The sequence below is a fragment of the Aethalodelphis obliquidens genome, unplaced genomic scaffold, assembly GCF_003676395.1.
Source record: "Aethalodelphis obliquidens isolate GAN/ISIS:26980383/991018 unplaced genomic scaffold, ASM367639v1 scaffold91, whole genome shotgun sequence".
In the NCBI taxonomy this organism is placed as follows: domain Eukaryota; kingdom Metazoa; phylum Chordata; class Mammalia; order Artiodactyla; family Delphinidae; genus Aethalodelphis; species Aethalodelphis obliquidens.
In genome coordinates this window covers 1,625,729-1,648,630 of record NW_020838035.1, presented here as the reverse complement: position 1 = coordinate 1,648,630, position 22,902 = coordinate 1,625,729, and the positions used below count along the sequence as shown (strand labels likewise).

General features: G+C 45.0%; 1 protein-coding gene across 10 annotated transcripts in view; it reads right to left on the bottom strand.

The window, feature by feature from the left end:
- GYG2 (glycogenin 2) overlaps positions 1-22,902 on the bottom strand; it is a 35,336-nt gene that overhangs the window by 2,728 nt on the left and 9,706 nt on the right. For 6 of the 10 annotated variants that reach the window (XM_027095466.1, XM_027095475.1, XM_027095474.1 and 3 more), the window contains 7 exons: positions 19,601-19,775; positions 17,743-17,905; positions 15,477-15,603; positions 13,743-13,965; positions 10,988-11,182; positions 2,185-2,289; positions 932-1,039 (listed from right to left, as the gene is read on the bottom strand). In XM_027095466.1, coding sequence (XP_026951267.1) covers positions 932-1,039; positions 2,185-2,289; positions 10,988-11,182; positions 13,743-13,965; positions 15,477-15,603; positions 17,743-17,905; positions 19,601-19,775 — 1,096 coding nt within the window. Of the gene's footprint in view, positions 1-931; positions 1,040-2,184; positions 2,290-2,540; positions 2,631-10,987; positions 11,183-13,742; positions 13,966-15,476; positions 15,604-17,742; positions 17,906-19,600; positions 19,776-22,902 lie in introns of those variants that run through there. The other 4 variants (XM_027095467.1, XR_003430481.1, XM_027095468.1 and 1 more) reach the window with 4 other exon arrangements.

Here is a 22,902-nt window from a genome sequence, read left to right as displayed (position 1 = left end):
AGGATAACTCAGCACGTTTCCCCGCTCAGAGCGCTTGGACTGGGGCTCCGTGAGTTCCCGGGAATGAAAACTTTCTGGAAAGAATGGGACACATTCAACTATATCTCAATTAAAAAATAAATTCAAAAGAAGAGAGACCCCAGAGAGCTCCCTCACCCCTTCCTCCATGTGAGGAACCAGCAACAAGACACCCTCTGTGAGCCAGGAAGTGGGCTCTCACCAGACACCAAGAAATCCATTTCTTATTGTTCATAAGCCACCCAGACTATGGTGTTTCTGTTACCGCAGCCTCAACAGACAAAAACACAATCCAAAAAATCAACACGAATTTTCATCCTACACCCAACACTCAGCTCTACAGCTGTATTTGCTCTAAAAGACCAAAAGGTATTATTAAGATCATGGTTAGAGAGAAATGAAAGCATTTCATCATCATTAAAAGCATCATCGCACAGCCTGAAGTTTGAGACCAGAGCATCTGTAAGACGGAGAGTCACGAAGGAAGCATCTTTCACTTCCTTCTTCAAGAAGAAATCAACGCATGCTCGGTGTGGATTGAAAGGTCCCCCCCCCACCGCCAAATTTCCCAGCTTTTATGCTCGTCCTTTTAGACAGTGTGCATGAACTTCCAAGCTCACTTTGCGGGAAAACACAGCACAGCCCCATAACGTCAATTAACGTCTGCAGAACAGCTTTTGAAGAGAGAACGGGCGTGATTATCAGAGCAGAGGACAGGAAAGAGGGTGGACCGACCACCGCGGGCAAACGCAAGACAAACGGGTCTCAGGCAGCGGGAGAAGCAGGCGGACTCTTCTCTCCACAAGCGAGGCTCGAAATGGGGGTAACGCCAGTGCGTGTACGCAGCCGGCCCCTGAGTTAGCGCACAGCGTCCATCAGGAGAGCTGGACAAGGCAGACAATGAGGACACCACCTCCAAAGCATCCTGGAGACTGGGGTCCCTGGTGACATCCACAGGGGGCTCCCGGCGTGGCTCCAAGGCTTCCTCAGGCGGGCCGCCTTCCGCGCTCTCCACGGGCTGCTAGAAACATAACCGTTCCATCGTTAGTCTGCAGGGGGCCTCACAGGACCGCAGTCTTAACCAAAATGACAGAGAACTCTTTTTCCTGGGAAAATACGACCAAACGAATGGGTTGTGCTACATAAATAAGTCATTGAGTGTGCTCTGCCACTCTAAACTTCTCCCCAGCTTCCTCTCGCACAAGATGAGATGCTGACACTTGTCATGCGATGTAAAGGTTAACGTTTCAAATCAGGAGACTGGGATTGACACATACACACTGCTATATATAAACTAGATCACTAATAAGGACCTACCGTAGAGCACAGGGAACTCGACTCAATACTCTGTAATGACCTATATGGAAAAAGAATCTAAAAAAGAGTGGATCTATGTGTATGTATAACAGATTTGCTTTGCTGTACAGCTGAAACGAACACAACATCGTAAATCAACTCTAGTAAAAATTTTAAAACAGCAACAAAAATACTTTTCAGAGAGGGGCAATTAGTTTAGACCAAATGTCTACGGAAGCACTTGACTAAGATGGTCTGCCAGCAAGATTAAGAGTCTGTCTGGATTTAATCTTCTGAGGATGCCTGGGAACAAAAGCCCAGATTCATGCGGGTAGATTTAGCGGGGGAAAAAAAAGGGAAAGCCTTTGAACAGTGACATGAAACACGGGTGCAAAGTTGTCCCGAAAACTTAACAAAAATTAAGGAAGACATATAGGCCATTTTGATGTTGTATCTTTTTCTTTTCTGAGTCTTCCTAAAGCAAGATATAAGAGAATGACCAAAGGACCAACACAAAACTCAGTGATGGAGGAGGGAAAGAAAATCTGAATAGACAACCAGGTCTCCTATCCACCTCGAAAATAAAGAGACTCGTCACAACACAATGGAAAAACCATTTAGAAAGGTCACGGGATGGTGAAGAAGCCCATGGGGCATCTCCTTTGGTGGTCGATGGACAGGCATGCAGAGACACGGCCATGCTTAAGAAGGAGAAGCAGGGAATTCCCAGGAGGTCCAGTGGTTAAGACCCTGAACTTCCAAGGCAGGGGGCGCAGATTCGATCCCTAGTCAGGGAACTAGGATCCCGTATGCTGTGTGGTACAGGAAAAAAAAAAGAAAGAATTAGAAAGAAACAGAAGTGAGTTATACCGAGCTGGTTTGGGTCCCTGTGAAGTCTGCGAATTGGGTGGAGGGTGGTGACAACGGGTCACACGTCACTCCAGCGGAAGTCTCCATTTCCGGCCAACCTATCATCTAAAAAGAAAGAGGAAACGCCAAGTTAGGACAACCCTTCGTGCAAATACAAACACCCAGTCGATGCTTTTCTGCCTCCAAATACGGCAAATATGGCTCAGAGGAGCTCGCCAACGCCTGTGTCTGCTGCTTCGTCTTGGGCTCCTTGCATCTAAGCAGGACCACGCGATGAATTCTCACCCACGGCGTTGAGGAGATGTGACCTGAGTCCGCCCCAGACTGGGTGCTGAGGTGGGGGACACGTTTCCTACCCTCTGTCCCCACAGGTCAGGTGAAGAGCAATGTCCCTTGGCAGACAACCTCTTCCAATTTCAGCCGGGATTCCACAGGAAAACGAAACCCTACGGAAAACCATTTGAGCGACTAGTTTCTCGGCTCTCCCAAGGGTGGTACGTAGCAAAGATCATCCCAGAGGCACAGGACACGACTTAATGCATTACAGGCGGTGGGTGGCTTCCTCGTGGGAGCCTAACCCTTTCTTAAGGAGCCGCCGTGGACAAGGGCTTCCTTGGATGGTGATGGAGCAGAGGCCAAGGGGAGGAATCCTGGATCCCCGCAAGACCGCGTGGACCACAGCACAGCTTTACCGCCTGGGCTGAGTGTGACACGCACCAGAAATACACTTGTATGTATTTGGGGGGCTATTTCTTACAGTAGCTAGCCCACCCCGATGAATTCAGGGTTGGGGGCCGAGGCCGCGCCCCCAGGCTGCAGCCCATTCAAGTCCAAAGGCTCCAGCAATGTAACTACAGAGAAGAGAACGCGGACACAGCTGCCCATCCTCACGGCAAACACACGGCAGGAATCGTGTCGTGGGCTGGGCTGACCCCGACTGTGGCGGTCAGACAGAACTAAACCAGTCTCCATGCTGGGAAGGCAGATTCCCCAGCCACTGCCCCAGAGATTCTGAGTGAGTTGACCTGACGCGGAGGCTGGCAACTCGTACTCCCAGCTCCCAAATCTCTGGTACCGGCTCTCCCGTCTTGGAGAAAGCGCAGGTCATCCCTGTATTAACGGAGACACCTATGTATACGTCCAAAGGCTGTTCACAGAGGGTGAAGCAGGAAGACCAAAGAGTGGGCCACCCTCATGCAGCTTACTGTCTAAGGAGAGAGATGAATGTCCCACCAATAACAACTATAAGATGACAATCCTGTAAAGTTCTGCAAAGGAAAATGACGGAGAACCAAGGGCAGGTTTATCAAGGTCAGATCGACCTCGTCAGGAGGGGTAAGGACTCCTGAAGCAGTAACATCTGGAACAAAGTTTGAAAGATGAGCAGGAGACGTGGGGAGAAAGAGACAATGGTGAGAAAAGCAGGACAGCACGCACGTGCAAATGTCCTGAGGCAGAGGTAAAGGAGGACATCAGGAAACTGAAGTAAGTTGGCAGTAAAAAGTGCACAAAAGTACATTTTTGGTGAAATTCAGTAAAAAAAATTTTAATGTAGAAGAGAACACTGTGTTCATAAAGTTGCTCTTTTTAAATTTTGCTTTTTCTATCTCGTCAACTTGAAAGTGCCAATTAAAATCCGGGCTCATAAAAAGGAACAAAATCATGCCATTTGCAGCAACATGGATGGACCTAGAGATGATCATACTCAGTGAAGTGAGTCAGACAGAGAAAGACAAATATCGCATGATATCACTTACATGTGGAATCTACAATATGACACTCATGAACTTATCTATAAAACAGAAACAGGCTCACAGATACAGAGAACAGACCGGTGGTTGCCAAGGTTGCGGGGGAGGGAGTGATCAGGAGTTTGGGATTAGCAGATGCAAACTAGTATATATAGGATGGATAAATGACAAGGTCCTACTGTAGAGCACAGGGAACTATATGCAATATCTTGTGATAAACCATCATGGAAAAGAATATGAAAAAGAATAGATACATGTATAAAAATCACTTCGCCGTACAGCAGAAATTAACACAACGCTGGAAATCAACTATAATTCAATAAAATATTAAAAAAAAATAAAAACAAAAAATATGGGCTCATTCTTCCTGATCTTGATTATGTACGTGAAAGCCAAAAATAAAATTAAGTTCTAATAATTACAGTAGAAAATAAAATGATAACTTTATCCAAAACATGAAAGGCCAGGATAATAACAGCTCCTTTGTATTAGGTGTTCAACACTGGTCCCTAAATTAAACTCATAAACTTGTTACGCATTATTCCTTTAAATCTCACAACAACCCCATGACGTAGAGAGTCTGATCCCTTCTCTTACTGAGGACAAGTTGAACTTTCAGACAGAGATACTCGTTAAACATGCCAGACGTAGCAAGGGAGAGAGGGGGGATTTGAATTCACACCTCTCTGACTACCAAGCCCTCTACGAGCCCTATTCAATCCACGTCATTAATGCATCCTAAGTCTCCCTGGTGTACAAAACAGCAAAACAACCTTTAGGGAAAAAAAAAGACGAATGAGATAATTGCACTATCTACAAATAATAAATACCATAAAAATAAATAATTTCCTCATCCAATCAGGGTTGGGTAGTGGAATTTTCTAGTTTGAATCTTAACACCCATTGAAAAAAAGAAACTGGATAAATTACTTACTGTCTCTGAAACTCAAGTTCTTTAATCATACACAGCACGGACACTTGATGTCACGGACAAACGAAGCAGTTGGCCTGGCAAACGGTTAATTGCCAACAGATGTGAGTAATCTCAGAAAGATTAGTTGAACCGGATTAGGAAAATGTCACTTTTGTCAGCTTAATTTCTCTCAAGAAAGAACACATAAATAAATTCCACGTGGGCCATCGTGAAACTTTATCCTTCCTTGGAAGAGATTTAACTCAGGGTCATTTACTTGATAAGAAAGGATGAACTAATAATACAACTTTTCCACTTGTCTTCTGCAGATGTGTTAGGCTCTTACAAATTTAAACAGGAAAAGAAGTTATGTCAACTCACGCTAACATTTCTGAACAAGACCCCTAGACGTAGATACAAACTTCTGGACAAGACCCCTAGACACAGATGCAAACTACTATATATAAAATAGGTGAACAACAAGGATTCACTGTATAGCACAGGGAACTATATTCAATATCTTGTAATAAGCTATAATGGAAAAGAATATGAAAAAAAATATATGTACATATATATGTTTAATTGCTGTACACTTGAAACTAACACAACATTGTAAATCAACTATACTTCAATAAAAAAAAGAGGAAAAGAAAACAATGAACATTAACAACTAAAATATAAACTGAAACAGTAATAGTAAATATTCCCCTTACTCTTCCTAGCCACAAATAGGGACGTCTTTCTTCACATGTGCAGAAAGCCCGGAGAGAATTCAAAGACAAGGATTTGATACTATGATGGTGCAATGCCAGCCTTTCAGCCAATGGCTGGCAGGCTTACGAACACACCTACGTAAAATGTGACTTCTGCATTTATTTTTCTCCTGAGATGATCAGTATTTCACTTATCCATACCCCTAACTAGCTGCTGCAAGCTTGGGTCACCTTGAAAAGAGAGACTCTCAGATTGGAAACAATTCAGAGGATTCTCAGGTCAAAGAAGACAGAGCCGCTGAAGGATGGAAAGTAGCTTGAGAAGCCAATGACTCTAAGCCCAGAAAGATGAAAGCAGAAAGAGAGCATCGTAAAGCCGGACTGTGTAGGGAATGGACCGCCAACAGACAGACACAGAATGCTCACACACACAGCCCGAGCAGGTAAGTTTAGGACACATGATGAAGACACACTCCTTGGCATCATGGGCTATCATCTTGTGAACGTCATGACTGCAAGAGGTGGTGAAAACTAAAAAGTATAAATATACAACTCTATTCAAGAACCGAAGAGGGATTTTTCCACTTTCATCAATGGGTGAAGCTACTTGTTTCCCGGTAAACCTCCTGCCAAAAGCAACTTAAAATTCTAGACCAAAAAAAAAAAAAAAAAATATATATATATATATATATACATACACACACACACACACACACACACACACACACACACACACACATTTCTTTTATTTCCCCTCGAGGCAACTGAAAGGCTATAGCCCTGAGGAGCCCATAAATAATGAGGTATCCAAGAGGGACACTCTAAACACAAGCTTTCATTTAGGACGCCACTGAAAAGAGAACCAGCAAAAGACCAACCTTCACAAACACCAAAACCCAATTTCACTCCAACTCAACCTCTAATAGCGTGTGGGCAAACCATCTCTATGAAAACTTCCTGCTGAAAAAAGAAAAACAACACATAAGAAATGCTCTCTGAGTCTGCCTGCCAACGCAGGGGACACGGGTTCGTGCCCCGGTCTGGGAAGATCCCGCATGCCGCGGAGCGGCTGGGCCCGTGAGCCATGGCCGCTGAGCCTGCATGTCCGGAGCCTGTGCTCCGCAACGGGAGAGGCCGCAACAGCGAGAGGCCCGCGTACTGCAAAAAAAAAAAAAAAAGAAATGCTCTCTGGGTGATCCTGTGATTCAGAGCCTCAGAGGATCCCTGCCATTTTTCCACACACAATGTCTTGCAGTCAATCAGAAATCAACCAGCACGCGGCGAGACAAGACCAAAGGCGTGAAAACCAAGAGAAAACGAAGTCAAAGCACAAAACCAGATCCACGTGAGACGCACACGTATGGTGGACGGCACACAGACTGTAACTGAACGTGGAAAATACTTTAAATGATGGGACAAGTTGGAGAGTTTCAAGGGAGTACTGAAAACCCCCTCGTAAACATTTGGCGTTTATGTGGACTAAAAACACGATAGTTGAAATAAAGTGTGCAGGATGTGGGTTTAACAGCTGATTAGACACAGCCAAAGAGAAGACTGGTTAACTGGAAAACAGGCCAGTAGACGGAAGTATGGGAAGACAGATGGGAGAAGTGTGTCACAGATACGTGGGATGCGATGAAATTCCTACTGTAGATGTCACTGGCATCACAGAAGGATAGGGAAGTGGGAAGAGGAGAGAGACACAGACAGAGAAAGGACGGGCAGAAGGAATACAGTTTCAAGAAGTGCTGCAAACCCAAATAGGGTAAATTCAAATGATAATAAAAAGTCATTATGATAAAAACCGGAGCCTAAGAGAAAGATGTTAAAAGCAGACCAAAAAGACATATGACCTTCAAATGTATAAACATAAGACTGGGAGATGAATTCTTGGAGAAATAATGGAAGTCAGATGATTTTGAAACGTCTTCCGAGTGTCACTGTAAGGGAATTGCCAAGTAAGAATTCCATCCCCTCGGTGGGAATATAAGTGGGTGCAGCCACTACGGAGAAGAGGATGGAGATTCCTTAAGAAACTAAAAACAGAGTTACCATATGATCCAGCAATTCCGCTCCTGGGCATGTATCCAGAAAAGATGAAAACTCTAATTTGAAAAGACACATGCACCCCCATGTTCACAGCAGCACTATTCACAAGACGTGGAAGCAGCCTAACTGTCCACCGACAGATGAATGGATAAAGAAGACGTGTACATATATGAGACGTGGTACATATATACAATGGAATAGTACTCAGCCATAAAAAAGGAATGAAATAACACCATTTGCAGCAACATGGATGCAAGTAGAGATTGTCATACTGAGTGAAGTAAGTCAGACAGAGAAAGACAAATACCATATGATATCACTTATATGCAGAATCTAAAAACATGGTACAAATGAACCTATTTACAAAACAGAAACAGACTCACAGACATAGAAAACAAACGTACAGTTACTGAAGGGGAAGGGGGGGGATAAATTAAGAGTTTGGGATTAGCAGACACACATTACTATATATAAAATAGATAAACAAGGACCTACTGTTTAGCACAGGAAGCTATATTCATTATCTTATAATAATCTATAATGCAAATGAATCTGAAAAAGTATATATATATATATATATATATATATATATATATATATATGACTGAATCACCTTGTTGTACACCTGAAACCAACACAACACTGTAAATCAACTATACTTCAATTTTAAAAATATACATACATACCATTTCCCAAGGAGGGGGGGGAACCCATAGGATGAGAGACTCCAAAAACAGATCCACCTAGTAACGTGTGAGTATCTGACTGATGGCCAAGGAGACACGACAAAGCAGTGGAGATGTAACAGTTTTGACTGCAAACATGCTGAGTTCATTACAGATCCACACATAACAGTGATGTATGTGGACCCCAAACTCATTCATCACGTAACATCAATTCCAGATCAATTATATACTTGAATGTAAAAAGAATACAAAATCCATAAGACGTCAGAGGTGATGAGCTTTATGACCCTGATTTAGAGACAGATTTCCTAAAAGGTAAACAAAACCCACTCCTCATATAGGAAACATTAACAAATTGGTCTAAACTAGGTACTTCTTTTCATCCAAGGATACCGTTTAGAAATTAACCATAGCAAAAACAGCCAACAACTTCAAAAAAACAAGGAAAGGCATCCCTAATCTTTCCACTGACTGCATTTCCCAACCCAAGAGGCTATAGGACAGGACACTTGGCTGAGAAGATAACAAACTGCAAAAATGTTTATCTAACACATGCCTTTATATGGGAAATAAATGAGATAGTCAACTTTTTTTCTTTTTTGCGGTACGCGGGCCTCTCCCTGCTGCGGCCTCTCCCGTCGCGGAGCACAGCCTCCGGACGCGCAGGTTCAGCGGCCATGGCTCACGGGGCCAGCCGCTCCGCGGCATGTGGGATCTTCCTGGACCGGGGCACGAACCCGCGTCCCCTGCATCGGCAGGCGGACTCTCAACCACTGCGCCACCAGGGAAGCCCGAGATATTCAACTTTTGAAAACGGAGACCTACTCCTCGACACTGCCATGACTATACATACAAAGGCTGCTACTTGGAATAAGGATCCCAGATCCAGACACCCAGCTCTTCCGCAGTTACAGGGATTTATGAAAATAATCGTTTTTTGGTTTTTTGGACTGGTTCCAAATCCCCAAAATAAAGAACCCAGAGTGAATCATTCAATGGATGGCCGGTAGGTGGCAGCAATGCTGCATAATTAATTGCAAAGATGGCCTGGGAGTGCAAAATAATGAAATATACACACACACCCCGCAAAAAAGCACCCCTTCCTTATAGAAGGGCAATGACCTTCTCATTTTTAGAGACACAAACTAGTTGGCTTACAACAATGCCATCATCAAAACATGTACAAACAACAAATACTGGCAAGCATGCGGAGAAAAGGGAACCCTCCTGCACTGTTGGTAGGAATGTCAACTGGTGCAGCCAGTGTGGAGAACAGGATGGACGTTCCTCAAAATACTAACAGTATTTACCCATATGACCCAGCAAGCCCACTCCTGGGCATAAACCCAGAGCAAACCATAATTAGAAAAGCCACATGCACCCCTATGTTCACTGCAGCACTGTTTACAGTAGCCAGGACATGGAAGCAACCTAAATGTCCATCAACAGAGGAATGGATAAAGAAGATGTGGCACATATATACAATGGAATATTACTCAGGCGTAAAAAAGAATGAAATAGTGCCATTTGCAAAGACATGGATGGACCTAGAGACTGTCATACAGAGTGAAGTCAGTCAGAAAAAGAGAATCAAATATCGTGTAATATCGCTTCTGTGTGGAATCTAGAAAAATGATACAGATGAACTTATTTGCAAAGCGGAAACAGAGACACAGATATAGAGAACAAACTTATGGTTACCGGGGGGGAGGGAAGGCAGGGTGGGATGAATTGGGAGATTGGGATGGACATACATATACTACTATATATAAAATAGATCACTAATGAGAACCTACTGTAGAGCACAGGGAACTCTACTCAATGCTCTGTGGTGACCTAAGTGGGAAGGGAGTCCAAAAAAGACGGGATATACGTATACGCAGAGTTGATTCACTTAGCTGTACAGCAGAAACTCACGCAACATTGTAAAGCAACTACACACTAAAAGAAATTAGTTTTAAAAAATGGACACGAGAATTGTGCTCTGGTGCTGTTGAACAGGAACAGTGTATCGTACAGTGCTTAGGGCTGCACCTGGCAAAGAATCAACCTTCAAGAAGTGTGAAAAGCAAAACAAAAAAAAACCAATGCAGACTGATGACGTTAGCAGTTCTGGAGGTCAGACGTCCACGCTGGGTCTCACTGGGCAGGTGTCCTTGGCAAGGCCGAGCTCCTTCTGGAGGTTCTAGCCAATGGCCCATTTCTTCGCCTCTTCCAGCTCATAGAGGCACCTGTGGCTCCCGTACACCTTCAAAGCCAGAAGCTCACATCTTCCCATCGCTCCCCGTCTCACTCCTGCTTCTCTCCCATCTCATCAAGCTTCCTTTCGCCTCCCTCTTAGGAGAACCCTCGTGACGACACTGCGTCCTCCCCGGATAATCCAGGACCACGTCCCCACATCAAGGACCTTAAACTCAATCCCGCCTGCAAAGACCCCGTTTCCATATAAGGCAGCATTTCCAGCTTCCAGGGATTAGATGTAGCTGTCATTGGCTTTACTGTGACGTGCAATTTTGCCATTTTCTCTAAAGAAACTCAGGAGGCCCTAATACCACAGAGCAAACTGAAGACAGGTTCCTCCCGTCCCCCCAGCCCCTCCCCGGGACCCCAGGGAGCATCCTCTCTGCTTCACCTCGCGGGGGAACCAGCGTCTGTGTCCCCATCGCACCGGTGCGAAGAGCACATACTTACATCTTCCACAGGGCACGCATCAGGCGAAGCGGGGGTCTCCTCCACCACCACCATGGTGCTCTCAGGCCAAGGCTGGCGGGGCCCCTCCGCCCAATTGGTACAGGGCTCCCCGGAGCGGGGCACAGCATTTGCACATGACCCCTCAGCAGTGGGCGCTGAACTTGAACAAGGCACCCCAGCGCCCCCGAGGTGAGCCTGCAAGAAAAGGTATCCACATTTAGCAAGGTCCTCCTCCTGACATCTTTGCCAATCTCCCACTGCCCATCCCCTCCCGTGTGGCCAGTGGTCCCCAGTGCCGACATCCGCGTTCACATTACTGCTCCAGGTGAGAAGGACCCCCAGGCACAGGGTCTCCACGTTTTACTCTTAGAACCACCTGACTTGGTCTTATTTTCCTTCCTAGCCAACCCAGTACCTCGCATACTGCTTTGCAGAAAAGAACAGCAACTTCCTATCAAGAATCTGAATAAACTCCTACTCACTCGTGTCGCATGGTCAGAGGAAGCTTTAGTTCTCTTGAAAAGCAGCCCCATTTGCACCAAACAGAAACCATAGTAAAAATGCTAAAATATGAACTCGTTTCAAGATCCCAACGCAAGCATCTGCGGACACTGCACTCCGTCGTACCGATACATGCACTAGTCAAAAACTGACCAGGAAATAAAATTTCCTGGGACCTTATTTTAAAAGGTCTTTGGGGCTTCCCTGGTGGCGCAGTGGTTGAGAGTCCGCCTGCCCATGCAGGGAACGCGGGTTCGCACCCCGGTCCGGGAGGATCCCACATGCTGTGGAGCAGCTGGGCCCGCGAGCCATGGCTGCTGAGCCTGCGCGTCCGGAGCCTGTGCCCCGCGACGGGAGAGGCCACAACAGTGAGAGGCCCGTGTACCGAAAAAAAATAAATAAATAAAATAAATAAAAAATAAAAGGTCTTTGGCAAGGCAGGTGCCTCCCTGTTAAGTCCACTGCAGAGGGACTTCCCTGGTGGTCCAGTGGGTAAGATTCCACGCTCACAACGAAGGGGGCCCGGCTTCGATCCCTGTTCGGGGAACTAGATCCTGCATGCATGCCACAACTAAGAAGTCCGAGTGCCACAACTAAAGATCCCACAGGCCACAACTAAGACCAGTTACAGCCAAAAAAAAAAAAAAATTCACTGCAGAAACTCTACTATGGAGAGCATGTAGGGTTACAGTTATAAAAAATCAAATGGGGCTTCCCTGGTGGCGCAGTGGTTAAGAATCCGCCTGCCAATGCAGTGAACATGGGTTCGAGCCCTGGTCCGGGAAGATCCCACATGCTGCAGGGCAACTAAGTCCGTGTGCCACAACTACTGAGCCTGCGCTCTACAGCCCGCGAGCCACAACTACTGAAGCCCGCGCGCCTAGAGCCCGTGCTCCGCAGCCAGAGAAGCCGCCGCAATGAGAAGCCCGCGCACCGCAACGAAGAGTAGCCCCTGCTCGCCACCACTAGAGAAAGCTTGCACGCAGCAATGAAGACCCAACGCAGCCAAAAATAAAATAAATTAAAAAAAAAAAAAGAAACCACCTCCGAATGCTACTTCAATCGAGGAGGGAAAGTGGAAAATGCCGCCTCCAATGACATTTGTAATCAATCATCTTTAGCCACTTAATCTGTGAGTGGCTCTTTCTCTGATGAGGGCGGCTAATTTAAATAATGATTTTTATGCATCAGCCCTGTTAAATCACAGCAGCAATTCTGCTCATGAAACATTGACGGTTTTACACCAAAAAAAAGAAAAAAAAGTTGCCTGCCTCCTTCAGCATCCTCCTGCATTAAATATAGGATGTAGACGCAGAAGGAAAACTAGCACAAGACCTAAAGTTGGGCTGGCCATTAACTTCCAACTATGGTCTTTCTTTCTTGCGACGAAATGACGTATCTTTCCTTGCCTGATCCCTTCCTGGTGTGTATCAACATTATTTACTATCTTCTAATTCCGTCCTTTTTTAATGAACATGTCTATAAACATTGAACTTCTAAAAAACCTTATTTCTTTCATTAATGTAGGCCTTGACAGATTTTTTTAAAATATGTAACTTGGTGAGGAATTCCCTGGTGGTCCAGCGGTTAGGACTCTGCACTTTCACTGCTGAGGGGGTGGGTTCAATCCCTGGTGAGGGAACTAAGATCCTGTAAGCCAAAAAAAAAGAATTTGGAATAAAAAGTGACATTTTAAAAATAAATAAATAAAAATATAACTTGATAATTGCTTAAGATATCCTAAATCTGTCTTTCCTAAAACATAAAAAATGAGAAGAGGGACTTCCCTGCGGGCAGAGAGGTCAAGAATCCACCTGCTAACGCAGGGGACACGGGTTCGACCCCTGGTCCGGGAAGAGCCCACATGCCACGGAGCAACTAAGCCCGTGCGCCACAACTACTGAGCCTGCGCTCTAGAGCCCGCGAGCCACAACTGCTTAACCCGCACACCTAGAGCCCGTGCACCGCAACAAGAGAAGCCACCGCAATGAGAAGCTCGTGCACCACAGCGAAGAGTAGCCCCCACTCGCCGCAACTAGAGAAAGCCCGCGTGTAGCAACGAAGACCCAACGCAGCCAAAAATAAATAACTTAATTAATTTTTAAAAAAGAATAAAACCACTTATAAACAAAAATGAGAAGAGACTCCAAAAAAAGAGGGAGGAACGTGTATTTGAAGAAAACCCACAGGTGTGGATCACGGAGAGTTTATCCCCGGTCTGAACTCTTGGATGTCAAGGGTATTGTGTGCTTACTGTGTGTCCTGGAGATGTCTGTTCGTCCTCGTGCAGGATATTTTCATAAAGAGGCAGAATGCTGCGGTGGTAAATCCCCCACCAGAGGTTAAGGAAGGACGTCTGATGCTGGCTGACAGACCCAGAGCCCTCCTCCAAGACGGAGCCCGTCTGGGGATTGTACTTGTAGTTCCAAGGCTTCGTGGACCCCAAAAAGTGGACCACCTTCGCGCTCGAGCCGAATCTGAGGAGGAAACACAAAGCATCCGGCCTTCCTCTCGGAAGTGACCACACACAGAGAGCCTGTGACAACCACAGGACTCATCACAGACAGCGGGACGTAAAGACGCATCTCAACGAGTTATGGACGATCCTGTCATTAACGACCGCCTAGACTTGCAGTAAAAATAACTGCTTCATCAATCCACGTGTGCAGCCTTTCATTTTCCACAGACCAAGAAACATAATCATAACTCACTTGGGATGTTCCCCAAAACGGGAAGAAGAAATCAGGAGTCTTTTAGAAAGATGGGCAGTACCGTAGCCCAAATCATCTTATCCTGAAAACGATAAAAACTTTAAAAAGTTGATTTTATAGTAGATAACACAAGCTGCAGACCAGAAAACTGGCTTCTTGTACAAGATGGTGAACTTTACCCTCTCGACCTTTTTTTTTGTTCATTATCACCACTCTCACCAACCTCGAAACTTTTTAAACAATTTTTTCTTAATTGCTTTCCTATGAAATTTTAATATCATATTTGCCTTGTATATCGACATTCTGTAGGTACAGCCGTGCTTTTTACATTAAAAAGGATATGATGGCTTTACACCCCACAAACCAGTGTCTGCCTCCTTGGGGGCAGTGCAGCCCCTATTAAAAAAGCACGCTCAAAATCTTCTCAGATTTCCCATTTTCACTTATAACAATGTCCCCTAGAGCAGAGGATCTCACACATTTGGTTCTAGGACCTCTTGACATTCTTACAAATCACAGAGGAACAAAAAATGTTTGTTCACGTGGATTCCATCTGTCCATACTCACCACAACAGAAGTTAAAACTGAGAAATTAGAAAACCCGTGTACCAACTCATTAAAAAACCGTGGGCCCATTATATGTTAACATAACTTTTATATTTTTTCATAAAGTGTAACTATAACTATACATTACTATATATCTTTTAAATGTGTAAAAAGTGACATCTTTCATATCTCTTCATAAACTATAACTATATATATTTTTTAAATGCGTAAAATGCCACATCTTTCGTATCTTTTCATAAAATATAACTCTCTATATAACAATATTTTTAAAAATTTGTAAAACGAGTGACACTGCCTATTTTACGAGGAGACGGTTGGTTTCTCATATCTGCACCTGCATACAGTACCATGCTTTTTTATCACATCATGTCGTGGCGTTCCTGTAAAATCCCACTGTCCAATTATGAGAAAACAAGAGTGAAAAGATGAAAATGACATGTGAAAATTAAGTTTTTAAAAGGCGCTTTGACTTCAAAGACCCTTGAGAGAGGGGCGGGGAACCCCTGGGGGTTCCCTGGGCAACACTTTGGGAACCACTCTCATTAAGCCTAGCTGCCCTGATGACCTATCATGTAAAGCAATAAATAAGCGAGCAGAAGGATGATCTGGTTTTTTTTTTTTTTTCCTTCAAAATGCCAAAAGGTGATATTAGATTCTGAGAGAGGATGGTTGACCAGGTCTAGAAGAACTGGGCTTGGCATGAAACTCACTGTTTGAAAGCAGGGCTGTAGGTGTAGGCCGTGTTGCTACTCATGTTATAAATGAATGGCAAGTGTTTCTGGATGTCTGCTGTGGACCAGTTGCTGAAGAAACTGTTCAACAAGCCTTGGTCTGCCCCTAGAGAGTTAACAAACAGACAAAGAAGTTAATAAAGAATGGTACAGTGCACCAAGAGAATGCAAGACATGTCTGAAGACATCATGGAAAGACACGGGTATCCCAGCGCACAAATTACATTTCTTCTCTCAACCCACTAAAACATGGTCGTTGTCTCAAAAGTGACGGATAACCCACACCATTCATTTAAAAAGTGCATAGTCTCGGGACTTCCCGGGTGGTCCAGCGGTAAGAATCTGCCTTCCAATGCAGGGGATGCAGGTATGATCCCTGTCCGGGAACCAGGATCCCACATGCCATGGGGCAACTAAGCCCACGCGCTACAACTACTGAGCTCGCACACCTCAACGAGAGAGCCCACGTGCTGCAAACTACAGAGCTCATGTGCTCTGGACCCTGCACACCACAATTAGAGACAGGAAAAAAAAACACAAACGCCACAACTAGAGAGAAGCCCGCATGCCACAAAGAAGAGCCCACAGCTCAACCAAAGATCCTGCGTGCCACAACTAAGACCCAAAGCAGCCAAAAAAAGAAAATAAAATGAAATAAAAATAAGTGCATAGTTTCTCCAGAATTCTCCACCGATGGTGCAAACAATTAATAATAAAATTGCACACGGTCTCCAAAATTCTCCACTCCTCCCCAGGGAATTCTATCTGGTATTGACAATCGCTGTTCCCATCGATTTTGCCAACTTTGTTACCTCGTCCTTACCTAGAAGGAATTTTTCTTTTCTTTTTTCTATCAATGTTTATTATTATGTCTTTATTGAGATATAGCTGCTGTACAATAGTATGTAAGTTACAGGTATATAATAGTGATTCACAATCTTTTAGACATTATACTCCACTTACTAGTCATTATAAAATCTTGGCTCTGTCCCCAGTGTTGTACAATATGTCCCTGTAGCTTATTTTATACCTAATAGTTTGTACCTCTTAATCCCCCATCCCTATTCTGCCCCCCATCACCACTGATAAACACTCATTTGTTCTCTGTATTTATGAGTCTGCTTCTTTTCTGTTATGTTCACTAGTTTGTTGTATTTTTTAGATCCACATGTAAGTGATACCATACAGCATACAGCATTTGTCTTTCTCTGTCTGACTTGTTTCATTTACCATCATGCCCTCCAAGTCCGTCCATGCTGCTGCAAATGGCAATATTTCATTCTTTTTCATGGCTGAGTAATATTCCATTGTGTACATGCCACATCTCTTTTATCTACTCATCTGTGGACACTGATGTTGCTTCAATAGCTTGACTACTGTAAATAGTGTTGCTATGAACACCGGGGTGCACGTGTCTTTACAAATTAGCGTTTCTGGTTTTTTTTTGGATATATGCCCAGGAGTGGAATTGCTAGATCATACGGCAGTTCTCGTTTTAGTTTTTTGAGGAACCTCCATCCTGTTTTCCACAGTGGCTGCACCAATCTACATTCCAATTTTTCAATAGTCTACCATTTTCTTTCCCGTTACAAAAATTCTAGTATTTTCCCCATGTACTAACGCCTGTTCAGGCAACTGTCTGGTTCCAGTTCATTCTCCCCTTTATTCTATATCGGGGTTGGCCAACGAAGGCTTGCACCCATTTTTGTAAATAAAGTTTTACTGGAACACATCCACGCTCATTTAAGTCCTGTCCATGGCTGATTTCACCCTACAACTACAGGGATGAATATCTGTCACAGAGACGATACGCCCCACGATGCTGAAAACATTAATCACCTGGTCCTTTTTTATTTTATTTTGGCTGCGCCGTGAGGTCTGCGGGATCGTAGTTCCCCAACCAGGGATGGAACCCGTGCCCCCTGAAGTGGAAGTGCGGAGTTCTAACCACTGGACCGCCAGGGAAGTCGCCTATAGGGCCCTTTAGAGAAAGGTTGTCCACACATCCTATGTGATCAGGACTGAGGAGTTCTCCCTTCTACCCATCGAAGATATTGTCAATGGTCCTCTCTACTGTGTACTTACTTACTTATATCTTCATCTCTTCCTGCACTTGTTCTTCAATCCCCAACTTTAACTTGCCGCTCACAGATACGGGGTGGTGGGGACTATAGCTGTCGGTGGGGCAGAGGGATGTGTTCAGGCCCCACTCTCTCCCACAAATGTCCAGCTGCCCTTCACCTACCGTCAAAGCTGCCGTGGTCCGTGGCATGCTGCAGCAAGAGGCCATGCGTCTCCAGGGAAGGTTGGAAGACAAACACCCCGCTATTGAAGCAATCCGGCCATCCGGGATCCGGGGCCGCAGAAAGCTCTCTCCTACTGAACAGCTCATCGATATTGGACAGCACCTGGAGCAACAGAGCGTGGGGGACCCGTACGATCTCACAGGGAAGAACCAATCTGACTCCATATTAGACCTGTTTCTCTTAGTTTCACCTTTGTATTCTACTGCTTTTGCTGCAAGTTAATCACCAAAGGGATGTTGCCCATAAGCTTAAACAATACATAATGGCCCATCTCCGGGAACCCTGCCTCCGGTGCAATGAGTGTTAAGCTAAAATACCTCTCTTGGGCTCACAGGAAACCCTCATCAGGCCCACCTGTGAAAGGCTGCAAGAAGGAAGATATTCTGACCAGTAGCAGGACTTCAGCCCCTCCCCTTTTAGTATAAAAGCAGCTTGAATTCTAACTCAGGGAAGATGGGTCTTTGGGACACGAGTCCACCATCTTCCCGGTCTGCTGGCTTTCCGAATAAAGTCATTATTCCTTGCTCCAACACCTCGTCTCTCAATTTACTGGCCTGTCTCGTGTGGTGAGCAGTACAAGCTTGGACTCAGTAACAGCGACGCTTCTCTTAACCTCGGGGGCACTAGTGAGAAATGCAACAGGAACTTCACAATGGGCCAGACAACGTTCAGTGATGGGAAACTTATACCCAATTTTTTGACTGACTCTCTTATTTTTTTAATTTTTTTGCAGTACGCGGGCCTCTCACTGTTGCGGCCTCTCCCGTTGTGGAGCACAGGCTCCGTACACACAGGCCCAGCAGCCATGGCTCACGGGCCCAGCCGCTCCGCGGCACGCGGGATCTTCCCAGACCAGGGCACGAAGCCGCATCCCCTGCATCGGCAGGCGGACTCCCATCCACTGAGCCACCAGGGGAGCCCCTGACTCTCTTCTTTTAGACTTATATTCAAAAGAGAAGAGTGTGTGTGTAAGATTGCTCCCTGGTTTACTTCAAGGGTTTGAAGTAACACCGTCACTGAAATGCACTTATCACTTCAAGGTTCTTAAGATCCTCCATGAAGTGCTCTTAATTGTATATATTCTCTTTCCTCTAGCAAATGTGACCTACAAGACTGGAAATCCATAAACAGAGAGGTCTGCAAGTCAATATCATATAATCCACTGTCTTCGAGAGCTTGACCACCAACAGCAGTTCTCTCCAACACCTACCGGCTTTCTGAATTGTGCTGTTTGGGAAAGAAATTACTCTGATTACGCACTTCTTATTTTCCTCTCCACCCCCGTTTTCCTACAGAGCTGCTTTTGCACAACCAAGACAAGCTCGAATGTATCTCCGACACTCCAACCTCATTTTACATTTCGACTTTCCAATGGCTGTTCACGAACGTGCCCATCCTGGGCTCCTACACCAAAGGCAACTACCCCAAATGACAATGGGGGACACCACAGCTTCAGAAGCCAGGTGTACCAGTCCCTTCAGGACTCTCTAATTTACAATCAAGAAAGAGTATTTCTCTAATATTTTACCTTGTGTAGATAAAATAATGTGATTACAAACCCCTCCTCGGGAAGGAACATGCCTTCAAGCATCCCAGTGTACGCAGCAGGGTCCACTGCAGTAGGTGTGTTCTATCTGATGTTGATCGACTAAACGATGTTGGTGATAGTGATGGACGTTGCCTGGTGGGGATCCACCGGCACGAGCTAGCAGCTTGCTTAAGGAGGGAGCAGCATGGTCTTTGTCGGGGGTTCCTCAACAGGTGGAGGGTCTGGTCCTTGCCCTCCCTTGTACTCACCAGGGTATCTGCATCCAGGAAGACGCACTTGCTATAATGGGTGAGTGTCCAACAGTGAAGCTTGGTGAGGGTGACTCCGAGCTCAGGTCTCTTCAGAAAGGCCAGGTGGATGTAGTCTACACTGTCTATCAGGTTCACCTCGATGACCTCATCAAACACCCTCGAGAGGATCACCCTGGAAAAGACATGCCAAATCCCAGGAGAACAGCCCACCATCTAACATGAGACATGCTGTCCCCTGCTGCTGCAGTCTTCATACCAGGCTTTATTTTCCCCATGTGGGTCTCATGGCTTTGCCCACGTTCCATTCATGCTTAAAACTTAGGCAAACGTGAAAAGCAAGACATATTAAACTGTCTTAACACAGACTGATTCGGGTCATCTCTTAGGAAGGTACTTTCTCTTTCCAAAGTGCATGGGCAGTGAGAAGGGAAGGCTGAGTAGGTAGAAACCAACAGAAGCTCTCCATCAGTTTTTACTTTACATATTCAAAACCTACATTGCTCGTTGCATACAAGTTTGAGACTCAAATTTTGAAAGAATGTACATTTCATCAAAATGAAATGTGCCTCTGTTCCATTAAAAATTTTTTTTGCTTGAATTCTACTTCATCATTGCCTGGAATATCTTTGCGATGACAGAAAATTAAGAAGGTGCTAGAAAAAGGATAGGGGCATGTCAAAAGGATACAGTAAGTCAATCAGGAGGAGGTCCCAGGAGCCAAAGCTGACGCAATTTGGGCAAGAAAACAAAAACCAACTCTTGGGCTTCCCTGGTGGCGCAGTGGTTGAGAGTCCGCCTGCCAATGAAGGGGACACGGGTTCGTGCCCCGGTCCGGGAGGATCCCACATGCCGCGGAGCGGCTGGGCCCGTGAGCCATGGCCGCTGAGCCTGCGCATCCGGAGCCTGCGCTCCGCAACGGGAGAGGCTGCAACAGTGAGAGGCCCGCGTACCGCAAAAACAACAACAACAAAACCTAAAGTATAAAATGAATATTCACGGATCCACACTGATATCACAAGTGAATACATAAGTAAATGGGGTAAAAGGGGTAGCTCTTCCTCCCAGAAGAATTCCAAGTAATAAATGTAGAAGGAATGATGGAAAGAGAAAAATCACCATTAGATGAACATCCCAGTGGTAAGTGTTGCAGACAAAATTCACGGATGAACCCTAAAAGCAACGAGTAAAGGTTTTGAGGAGAAACAGCATGTTTTCATAGTCTAAAAGTACCTCTCCCAAGATATTTATCAATTACAAAGACAAAAATAATGATTTTACAGTACAGATACCCCAAAGGAGACCAAGGTTAATGTCACCAGTACCAAGACATCACACACTCCACAATATCACACACTGAAGAAGGTACTTTCTTCTTTGTAATTCTTTCCTACTTTTCATTGCTTGGTTTCGATTTTTTTCTCTCCCTTGTGTTTTTTGTTTATACCCTTTCTAGTCCTCTGGTGGTTGCCACCCTTAAACCCTCAACGCATCTATTTAACCTTACTATTTCCCATCACATGTAACAACAGTTATCATCTATAACTTCGCCCCAGACAAGACAGGAATATTAGCGTACGTTCACCTGTCTCCCTCCTCTTTTAACCCCCAACCGCCTCCCATGGGGACTGTTAATTCCAGGTGTTCGTAATTATTCACCAATACATTCCCAATTAACTCTCAATACTACGCGTTTATTTGTTTGGCGCAGCTTCTTACATTCTATCTCTTCTTTCTTGGATTCTCATTTCATTGTGCTTGAGTAGATCCTCAAGTAATTCTTTCTCAAAGGTCGTTGAGGGGTAAAACGGCTGAGCTTCTGCATATTTGAAACATCTTGATTTTGCATTCAAACTGCATGTAGCTGAATACAGACACTTCATTTCAAAATTAGGTAGTCTAAGAGCTTTGAGGCATCAGCTGTCTCAACCAGGCTGAGACCTGAAATGCCTTTAGTACTTTTTCTTCTTTCTTCGTGCTCTGAAATGGTACCTTCTGTATCATCCACACTTGGGTTTCCTTCATTCATTCTGCTCAGTGCTCAGGGAACACCCACAATCTAAAATCCTTCCTCAGAGCTGAAATAGTTCCTTGAATCCCTTCTCTCCACTCCTGTCCTTTCTGAAACTCCCAGTCTTGACAGATGCTGGAGCTTCTGAGTCTATCTTTTCTATTCCTTAGTAGCTTTTCCACTTCTACTCTACATTTGTGCTTTCACGTTGCACAGTATTCAAAGTAACTCTCTAAGAAAATACCACATCATCACCAATTTCCTCCTGCTTTTTACCCAGTTATTTATGGCATTTATGGCCTATACAATCCTCAAGATTGTATAAAGAGGGAGGTAGAGGGCCAAGAAATGTCATTCTGCGTTACTACAAGTAGCACCTATGTCCTTATAGGCTTTTGCTCAGCTCTCCTTGCCTCCTTAACTTAAATTCCTGGAGGGAGAATTAAGGTTCAAGAATGCAATTTGTGTGAACTTACAAGCACATGCTACTGGGTCCCCTTCCCTGCAGAAAGACTCCCCCAGCCATGGATGTACCACACAGCCTGGAGGAATGGCAGTCTCTTGAACACCGCCCCCTGGTCATTTGGAGTCACAGGTCACTGTTTATGTCCTACTGCCCTGACTGCATCACAGAGCACCGTTCCTCAACCCTACCAACGACCGCAAAATACATAACTGGTTCTACAACAGTGCAACCAGGTCTGCCTCAGTGAGCCTTTCCCAGTCTTTCTGTGACACTGTCCCTGAATATTTTACAGTTCATCATGAGTAGACTGAAAGACTGAAAAAACGTGCTGACAGCTTTGGACAGCTGAGGAGATAGGAATCTAGCAGAGAACAGACATGTCTGGTTTTTTTTGGCTTTATCAGTTCTGTGTAACTGTTCCACGCACACCATGATTCAGGAGATGATGATGGGACCACAAAGAGGTCCCCCCAAGGATGCGTGGCTACCCCCAGGGTCACCGTTCCCAACGCTGGTTCCACTGCAGCCCTTGGTCTGACTCTGAAGACCCAGCGGCCCGGGCACAGGGAAACGTCCGCTGCACACAAATGTATTTTCTTCTCTTTTCTTTCTCTTTGGGGCCTGCAGGAATCATCTTAGACAAGAAGAAATACACCTCGAGCATCCATTCATCTGAAACACTATTGGGAGAATGGGTGACGGCCAATTTGGTTAAAGACTAATGACAACACTTAATGTCAATGACTAAGGTCTGTGCACGCCCCCCCTCCCAAAACACCGAAGTTTAAAAACACATTTGCCAGCCTGACGCGTCATACGTATCAC